General features: G+C 45.7%; 1 protein-coding gene across 1 annotated transcript in view; it reads left to right on the forward strand.

Annotated features, from left to right (window-relative positions):
* The first annotated feature begins 3,632 nt into the window (after positions 1-3,632).
* The window catches only part of STX6 (syntaxin 6), a 145,434-nt gene continuing 138,611 nt past the window's right edge, over positions 3,633-10,455 (forward strand). The window contains exon 1 of the mRNA XM_085601762.1: positions 3,633-5,341. Within this exon, the coding sequence (XP_085457888.1) occupies positions 5,307-5,341 (35 nt within the window). The 5' untranslated portion in view covers positions 3,633-5,306. The remainder of the gene's footprint in view (positions 5,342-10,455) is intronic.

Raw genomic sequence — 10,455 nt, forward strand, 5'->3', positions numbered from 1 at the left:
CCACACAGGCGGTTTCTCTAGTTTCTGTGTCACGACCAGTGGTTCGAATTTTCCGCGATGCCCTTTGGTCTGTCATCCGCCCCTTGGTGTTTCACCAAACTCATGAGACCGGTCGTACAATGGTTGCGAGAAAGGGGGGTACGTCTGATCATTTATCTGGACGATATTTTGATTATGGCACAGTCAAAAGATCTCTTGGTAGTACATCTTTCATGGACGATTCACCTGCTGCAGGTATTAGGTTTTCTGCTGAATCTAGAGAAATCGGTGTTGATCCCATCGCAAACGATGGATTTTTTGGGATTTCAAATCAATTCGCTCACAAGTCAGTTACTTCTTCCTCTGAAGAAGAGAGTTGCGATCAGGAAGGAGTTGAGGAGAGCGCTTGCCTCTCCGACAATCTCATTGAGGACACTGGCTCGCCTGGTAGGTCTTTTGGTAGCTTCCATTCAGGCGATTTTTCCGGGGCCGCTACATTACAGGGCCCTTCAGAGATTGAAAATCTTGCATTTGCGCAAGGGTCTCTCGTATGCGCAACAGATAGTTCTTTCTACAGAGGCTCGTACGGAGATGAATTGGTGGTTAAGAGCATATGGATGCCTGGAATGGCAGAGCCATTTTCTCGACCAGCCCAGATGTAGTGATAGAGTCGGATGCCAGTCGATGGGGCTGGGGACCTCGTTGTGGGACTCTAGAAACGGGGGGTCGGTGGCCCCAGGAGGAACTGAAAATGCACATAAATTGCTTGGAACTTCTTGCGGGCGCATTTGCAATTCGCACTCTGGCCCCTCGGAAGGTTTCTTGTTGCATTCTCCTGCGCATGGACAATGTGTCCACGGTGCGTTACATAAATCGGCTCGGAGGGACCAGATCTCGCCTCTTGGCGGAAATAGCCAAGGACTTCTGGCATTATTGCCTGGACCATCGTATTACGGTGATGGCGGAGTATATTCCCGGGTCATCCAACGCGATTGCGGACTGGAACTCACGACATTTGCGGGACAGCAGCGATTGGAGGCTGCATCCCAACAGGTTCAAGACGTTGGACCTCAAGTGGGGACCTTGTGTATTGGACCTGTTTGCGTCTAGACTAAACAGACAACTTCCACGGTTCTACAGTTGGCGGCCGGACCCCCTAGCGGTCGGCTCGGATGCATTTCTTCACTCATGGACGACGGGCATTCTTTATGCCTTCCCACCGTTTGCCATGATCCCGGGGGTGTTGGCACAAGTGCGCAGACAGAAGGCGGAGCTTGTTCTAGTTTCACCATGTTGGAAAGCACAAGCATGGTTTCTGACCGCCTTGACATTGGCTTGCGCGCCTCCGGTTCGACTTCGGTCGTTTCCGGATATTCTCACGGATCCGCAGGGACTTCGGCACCCGTTAGTGTTGCAGGACCAGTTGCTTCTCATGGCCTGGAGACTTTCAGGCGTCGCTGGCAAGTGCAGGGAGTTTCGCAAGACACTCTCTTTTTCTTATCACAAGCTTGGGCACCCTCCACACACAAACGATACGAATCCGCTTGGAAGCAATGGGTTAGTTGGTGTGGTGAACGACAGACTGATCCCATGGGATCCGACATTCATCTGATCGTAAACTTTTTGTCAGAACTAGCCAAATCTGGCTTGGCATACCGGACGGTAAATAACTTTAGATCTGCTATTTCAGCGGGACACCCGCATGTGGAAGGCAGACCGGTGGGGGAACATCCTCTGGTTTGCAAGGTGGTGCGAGGTATTCGTTTGGTGAACCCTCCTCAACCTAGGTACACCGTACTTTGGGATGTTTCAGTGGTACTGCGTTTTTTGGGAGGCTGGCCCAATAATGAAGCTTTGTCTAGGAAGCAATTATCAGCAAAATTGACACTCTTGCTGTGCCTAATCTCGTGTAGACGAGTGTCAGATGTACGGGCCTTGGATTTGGCAGGTAGAGTATTTACTCCTTCGGGAGTTTCCTTTACGATTTCAAGGCGTACCAAAACGCATTCACATTGCATTTCGTATCCTGCTTTTCCTCATCACTATTTTACAGAACAAGGGAACCCAAAGGAATTAAGACAGGGACCTTGGGCAATTTCATGTTATAGAGAACAGTGTACTCCGAAGCAGATGCGGCGATACTGCCCACGCTCACTGAAGTAATGCGATCGTGCATTCCCCAACAGCTGGCACACAGCACCCAACAGGACTTTCTGACATAAAGCAAACAGAATTGATCCCGCCGGTGTCAGCAACCCCCAAAGTCCAGTTGTTGAGCGCTCCTGCACCTATAATGAACCGTCGACTCTCTGCCACCTTAGAATTGTAAAAAAGGTGTGATATATTATCAAGACAGCAGTGCATTATTTGTTTGTCCTGAAGATGATGCCCTATACTCAATGTGGCATCGAAACGTCGTCGACACCCAAACACCCTATGCACTAGACTCAAGCTATAACACATTGTGCAACGGTGTTAAATGATTAATTTGTGTCTGTCTATACTGAGAACAACTGTACAGACCCATTTTGGCTTGCCCTTTGGCCAATTCTGTGTTCATTGTTCTGTCTTGTGTTCTGTTGGTCACGGCTGTGCCCACTTGTCATTTGAATGTTTTATTTGATACTACTTTTGAAAAATACTATGAAAATAAATTCTTGTCCGGCTGGACAAAAGACATACATTCTATTCTAAGTGTATGGTTATCTATCACACTGTATTCCTCCTGAATAGGGACCGCTTTTCCTCATCACAGCAAATTGTGTGTTGCCAAATGTTTGAAGGTGTATGAAGATTGTACTAGGGAATTTAGAACTGATGTGTTAGGACAGTTATTAATTGCACTTCAGAGACCTTTTCGCCCGGTCACTTCTGCAACCCTGGCCAGGTGGGTGACTTGGTTACTGGGTCTTGCGGGGGTGGATACGTCCATTTTTGGAGCTCATTCTGTTAGAGGAGCTATGGCTTCCAAGTCTTTGGGGGCGGGCTCCCAGTTGCAAGATATCATGACTGTGGCGGACTGGTCTGCTGATTCCACATTTAAAACATTTTACCATAAACCTATTGTGGACGTGGCTTCGGTGGTGGTGGATCAACTTTAAACTAGCATAATCGGAGCCTCCGTGGACTGACATAGAATGAAAAATTGTCTAGCAAGCGCGACAAAGAATTTTCAATTCTATTAAGGACACGGAGGCGAGGATTATCCCACCCAAGCTACAATAACGATAACCATTTTGTATACATGATGTGTTGTACCCACCCTGGAATTTTGTAAGTTTAATGCAGTTTCATTATTTCGAATGGAAGTTACGATGTCGGTTTCCATTCCAGGTGACCAGAACAAGCAAACTTGAGCTTCTGGAGTTTCGGCCTCTGCAGAGTGCAGCTTGGTGACAGAAAGGATGAGGTTGTTTCGGACAAGGATCTACATCATGTGGAGTTTTCCAGTTTGGTTGGACTGTTGGAGATAATGGCAAAGAAAGAGGAAGTTATGGCTTTGTCAGACGTTATTATGTTATGGACTGTGTTATGATTGGTGCACATACAGGAAGGGGTTGTCCTTCCGGGTTCATGCCAGTTTAAAGTTTGTTTATTGGCTGCTGTGAATGTCAGTAAGGATAGAGAAGCATAATCCTCGCCTCCGTGTCCTTAATAGAATTGAAAATTCTTTGTCGCGCTTGCTAGACAATTTTTCACTCCCTATACCCCCGGCCGTGCCCTAAGATCCAGCACTCTTGAGTCTTCTTCAGGTGAGCAGGATTAGGAAAGTTAGGTGGGGTGGAAGAGCCTTCTCAAACTGCGCCGCAAGACTCTGGAACAATCTCCCTCTCTCCTTAAGATCTGTACCAAACCATCAATGCTTTAGGAAGGGCCTGAAGACTTGGCTGTTCTAAGGGAGTTTTCGCTTAAGACTGATTCATCTCTACACTCACCAGTGCCAAGACGCTACGGCATTCGAACGCTTTAAAAACTCATATCCTATCCTACCCGCAAGAGACCGGCTGCTGCGGGAGCCCAGTGATCGGGCACAACTACTGCACACAGTGACCTCCGGGGTCAGTCCAGCTCACCGCTTCCAAGCTCCATACCACTCCCTCCCTATTTCTTCCCATCCAGGTCCGCATGCGGTAGTATTGTCCTGACCTTCAGCTCCAAAGCCCAGACAGACTGCCTCCGAGCTGTCTGTAACTAGCTATATTCGCATGGACCCATCCAACCCCGCTACGAACCGGGCGACAAATTGCACACTGTGGGTCTACACCACGGCTGGGGCAGATGCACGTGCTGGTCTCCGCTATCCGACCATAGCCAAATCCAATTAAAACTCGGAATTCTGTGCGGCGTACTAGGATTGGCGGCCGTGCTGCCAATGCTCCAATCATATGTCTCTTTACAAATTCGCAGTACTCCCGGACTCCCAGAATAGCTTCGACCGTGGGATTGTTTGGTGATGCGACCCGGAAGTGCTGAAAAATAAAACAAATTACGTCCGTTAGAAGAGCAACAGCGGATACTGGGTTGAATTTGCAGAGGGTCCGTGTAAGTAGCGGACAGGTGGTCACCTCAAGTTCCTGAATACTCTTCCCTTGAATCGCACCAGTATATCTCATGCCTTTGTTTTTCACAGTTACTATAGTAACGTGTGTTTTTATATAAGGTTTCTATCACATTTTTTTCCTCGTTTTAGTTATCTAAACAACATCCTTCTATTTGTTAATTATCGGAAGGGTGAAGGGCGGAGTCCGCCTTGCCACGTTACTGATATCATGCCTTTAGGCGGAACATAGTTCTCGGTAGGGACGCCCTTAATTAATTGAGGTATCTAGCCGCCCTATCCGCTACACTCCATCACGCAGCTTCAAAATATATCTATCACCCTCACAGAAAGCCGGTTCAGCGATTGGTAAATCTAACCAATGATACATGTCCTCTCTATACCGCGCTATAAACTGTATATTTTATCAATTCTAAGTTTCTTATTTGCCCTGTCCTGCCTCATTCTTTTATTGTATTGCATTTATATAGCGCTTACTACCCCTGACGAGGCGTCGAAGCGCTTTTTCGGCGAGTAGTATTCTACTCCAGAACCCATTAATGGCATTCCAGTAAATTTCCTATTATCTCCCAGTCCCCATTTCCCTGTACCACCTACTATTTGCCAACTCTCCAAGATCTGCCCAATTCTTGAGGTACTGTTTAATTACCCTCAGAACATTTTATCTATACCCATCCCTGACCCTTCTTGACTGCCTTCAAGCGACCACAAAGATTGACTTCTCACATCGGCCCAAAAGAGCAAGAAGGAACTACAGTAGTCGTGCATCATGTCCATGGAAGATCCGTTCTTCGTAGTCAAAGGGTAAGTGCTTATACTTGGGTCTCAGTGGTGAGCAACATTATCATTTATACGTCAATGACTCTTCCTTCGGTTGATGGTTGGACTGATGTCTGGATGTCGAATGACAGATAACGGTTGGAATTGGAGGGTGATCAAGACTGATCAGAGAGTAGTTGGGATAGTGACTGTGAAAGCGAAAAAGATGTATGATGGGGACACTGAAAGAAAAACCTTGATGCATGAGAGCATACCAGTTAGCAATGCTGATTTTAGTTGGCTAGGGTGAGTAATTGCGAAGGGTAAGGAAAGATTTGGCACCGCAGACCTACCATGCACCTACCAATAGAAGGTCAGTAGTAGTGGATGAAATTAACGTTATGGAGTGTGGGGAAGTGGACAGATGGACACCAGTGTTTAATAATGAATCGCAATGTTCTCTGAACGGTTCATTGCTACCAAGAGGTTTATTAAGAAGTTTCTGCAAACACAAGACTTAATGGAAAGTGATTCTGGGAGATTGGTGGGTTTACTAGCATAAGGAACTTTCAAGATAGTTAAATCAAAATAAATGTAATTAAACAAACCTACGTTATCTTGCCTCCCTCCTTTCGAACCGGACATTTTTCAAAAATCTGTGCCAGCTTGCCTTATGGCTTGGGGACCTCAAACTTACTGCATCTGAACCACCACACTTGACTCACCATCTTCAAAGTGAATCAATGGGTTGCTGCCTCGTACACATCCTTGCAGTTTGGCATGACAGCAACTCGAATTTATTATCTTTTTGCCGTGATTTTAACGAGCATGTTTCAAGCAATCATAAATACATGATTTTTATTACCACCTCATACACCCTTGCAAGAATTTAAATGTTACCTTAATGTGAGCAGAGAGTATGTTATGTATGTACTTATCCTATTATGATGATATAACAACATTGTTTGATATACAACCACCAATAAGGCCTGTGTATAGGATGCTGAAGAAAAGACCAACTGATTGTGTGAAGTATTTACTAACTTCCTAACATGGCTCACTATATCTCCAACTACACAACTCCAGAGTAAGTGCGCTCTCAGGAAAAAGGGAATCGGGACAGAACAACTAGTCAAAGCGATTTAATTACACAACGCATTTCGACAACAGCCGTAGTCTTGGTCACATGTAACAAGCAGTGATACTTTGGTTGGTTAAATAGTGTCACCTGACATCCTAGTACAGGAAGTGGTGTATGAGGAAAACAAAGCAGCCATGTTGGAATGTGCAAATAACACCAAAATGCTGTTGAAAATCGGTAGGTAGTGAATCAAACCATCATGCACGGTACAACAGATAATCATGTAATTCAAACATAATGCTTCAAGTGTGTCAAGGATTCGCAAGTGCGCGAAGGAATTGGCCAGTGCGTGTGGTAACTGGTATAATGACAACGAGTTGTCGGCAGAGATGTAAGATGCGATATGTAGTGTGATCGCGTGTGTGTTACTGAAATGCTTCCCCAGAGACCAAAATGATGCCTGCCCGGTATGGGAAAAGCGCAGCGCTATGTGGGATAAGTGTCCTGTTGTGGGCTCATCAGACAAGCCAAGGCAGGGAAGGGGGAAAAGATCTGGTTGGCACCAGAAAGTGTCACTCCTAATGTGTGTGAGAAAGGGTGACGTCAGTGAATGGGAGAATTCCCTCAGGTTGAATTGGCAATCACGGGCAAGTGCCCTGGAATGTAACGGGTGGGTCGTGGGCAAGTGCCCATGAAGTGACAGCTTAAGTCCACAGATGTGCATGATGTCCAAGATAAATGTCACTCAACATGGCTGAATCAAAGATGGCGGAGCCCGCCACAATTCTTACGAATATCAAAACCAGGTGACATTACCAACCAGCCAAAGTGAAAAACGAAGAAAAGGTTAGGCGACCCGTGCTCGTGGTCTCAAGTGCAGTCTGGTGAAGTGGGTCCCTTCCTTTCCTCCTAAAAAACAGAACGAAAAAATATTTGAATAAAAAACAGGACCCCCAACACAGTAGGGATCGAGTACATGTTAACAATCATATCTGTCACGCTGCTACTAAGGAGAGAGAAAAGGAGGAAATGAAAGGGGAACAAAGAAAATTCTGAAAGTTGAAACAAAGGGCAACAAAGGCATAAAAAGGTTGGCCTCAGAGGGTCGCTAAGATGTTTTCAGGTGAATGGCTAGTTCTTCGTCCTGATTTAACCCTCCCAGCACCTTGGTCTGGAAATCAACTAAGTATGAAGACTCTTTCTGTCTCAGTCTAAGTGTTCTGTCTCCACCCCTGGGGTTTCTGTTAATATGTTCCATTATGCAGTTGCTGAGAACAGAGGAGTCTGAGTAGTGTTTGGCTTGAAAATGTCTAGCTACTGTGTATTTGGGGTCCTTGTTGGTTATGGCTCGCATATGCTCAAATATGCGCTTTTTGGCCATCAATGTAGTGCTTCCAATGTACCATTGTTTGCACGGACACATGATGCCATAAACCACAAAAGTTGTACCACACGTGACAAATTGTTTAATGGCTTTTTTGTGTAAGCCTATTTTGACTTCTTTGCAAGATGTGCTGTTCTTGCACGCTTTACAATGTCCACAGGGAAAAAGTCCCTGTAGATTGTGGTCCCTCTTGATGGTATGCCTTGTGATGTCACTGTGCACAAGAAAGTCCCTCATATTCCTAATTCTCCTGAATGTGATACTGGGTCTCTTGTATTGTCTCACCTATGATGTTGTCATTCCTAAGTGTATTCCAATTGTTGGCGATAATGCGTCTGATGTCATTGGTGTTAGTGGTATGCGAGTATAATCCTGGTATCACTCTCTTCAATAGTGTCAGAGGGGTGTGTTTTGTCTGCTAGCGTGTCCATTCTGCTAACACCTTCTGCCTTCGCTTTCGCCTTCCTGAGAACCCAGTTGGGGTAACCCCTCTCTTGGAATCTCTGCATCTTGGCGGTACTTTCTTGTCTGTAACCCTCCTCTGTGTTACAGTTCCTTTTTGCCCTCAGCAGCTCCCCGTAAGGAATGCTCCATTTGAGGGGTTTCTGGATGACTGCTGAGGGCATGGAGGATGCTGTTACCTGCTGTCGCCTTACGGAACAGAGTGGTGTGAATGGCATTGTTTCTGATCTCGAGTTTGACATTGAGATATGCAGCTTGTTTGTTGTCTATGTTGCCTGTGAGGAGGATGTTCCGGTCGTTGGGATTCAATCTATTAATGAAATCTCTGGCTTCACGCTCTGAACCCCTACACACGATGAACAGGTCGTCAATGTAGCGAAGCCACATGACCACCCGTCCAAAGTCCAGAGAGAATTCAGGATCCTGAAGGATCTCCTCCTCCCACAGTCCCATGAAGAGATTCGCGAAACTGGGAGCAAAACATGATCCCATCGCTGTACCAGGGGTCTGAATGTACAACATACCATCAAAGAGGAAGATATTGTTTGTCAGACAGAACTTCGTCATATCGAGGATCATGTTACTGTGCTCCCAGTATCTCACCAACCTCCTCTTGAGAAAGTGTCTACATGCTGCCAGTCCCTGTTGATGGTAAATAATGGTGTATAGGAAGTGTACATCAAGTATGATGAACGAAAAGTAATCACACCACTCAATGTCTTGTATTTTGACAAGGATGTCCTTGGTGTCACGGATGTAGCTCGGGAGCTTGATGACAAATTCCCTCAGGAAATGATCTATATATTTCGACAGGTGTTCTGCCACACTGTCCCTGGACGAGACGAGACGTTAGGTCTGCCAGGGGGGTTGATGGGGTCTTTGTGCACTTTCGGTAGAAGGTATAGCACAGGAAGAATGGGATAACCCCTCTTAAGATAGCAATACTCATCCCATGTTAGGATACCCTTGTCTTTCTACTCTGTCAATTTGTCCCAGATGTTGGTAATGCCATTCTGGTATGTGTCTTGAGAGATACGCACATAAAAATTGTGATCATTCAATTGGCATTGGGCTTCACTGATGTATTGTTCTCTGTCCAAGATCACAATATTGCCTCCCTTGTCTGCTGGGCGAATAACAATGTCATTGTCATCCGGCAGCTCCTTGAGTGCTCTTCTCTGATTAAAGGTGAGGTTGTTGGATTGGCTTTGTTTCTTGCATTTCTTGTGTCTGTAATCTGTACGTGCTTTTGTGACATTTTCGTGGAATGTGTCAATCCCATTGTGAGGTAGACTTGGTATGAAAGTCAAACGTGGTTTGAAGTGAGTGGACTTAAGTTGTCACTTCATGGGCACTTGCCCACGACCCTCCCATTACATTCCAGGGCACTTGCCCGTGATTGCCAATTCAACCTGAGGGAATTCTCCCATTCACTGACGTCACCCTTTCACACACACATTAGGAGTGACACTTTCTGGTGCCAACCAGAACTTTTCCCCCATCCCTTCCTTGGCTTGTCTGATGAGCCCACAACAGGACACTTGTCCCGCATAGTGCTGCGCTTTTCTCATACCGGGCAGGCATCATTTTGGTCACTGGGGGAGCATTTCAGTGACACACATGCGATCACACTATATATCGCATCTTACATCTCTGCCGACAACTCGTTGTCATTATACCAGTTACCACACGCACTGGCCAATTCCTTCGCGCCCTTGCGAATCCTTGACACACTTGAAGCATTATGTTTGAATTACATGATTATCTGTTGTACCGTGCATGATGGTTTGATTCACTACCTACCGATTTTCAACAGCATTTTGGTGTTATTTGCACATTCCAACATGGCTGCTTTGTTTTCCTCGTACACCACTTCCTGTACTAGGATGTCATGTGACACTATTTAATCAACCAAAGTATCACTGCTTGTTACATGTGACCAAGACTACGGCTGTAGTCGAAACGCATCGTGTAATTAAATCGCTTAGACTAGTTTTTCTGTCCTGATTCCCTTTTTCCTGAGATCGCACTTACTCTGGAGTTGTGTAGTTGGACATTTTTGCTGTATTGCTCTACCGGCGTGTGCGCCGCCTCTCATGGGTCTCCGTGGTACCGGAAGAAGCTGTTTGCATTTGGATATATATATGTATGTATATATATGTATATGTGTGTGTGTATGTGTGTGTATATATATGTGTGTGTGTATGTGTGTGTATATATATGTGTGTGTGT

This window comes from Triturus cristatus, chromosome 4_2 (genome assembly GCF_964204655.1).
Source record: "Triturus cristatus chromosome 4_2, aTriCri1.1, whole genome shotgun sequence".
NCBI lineage: Eukaryota > Metazoa > Chordata > Amphibia > Caudata > Salamandridae > Triturus > Triturus cristatus.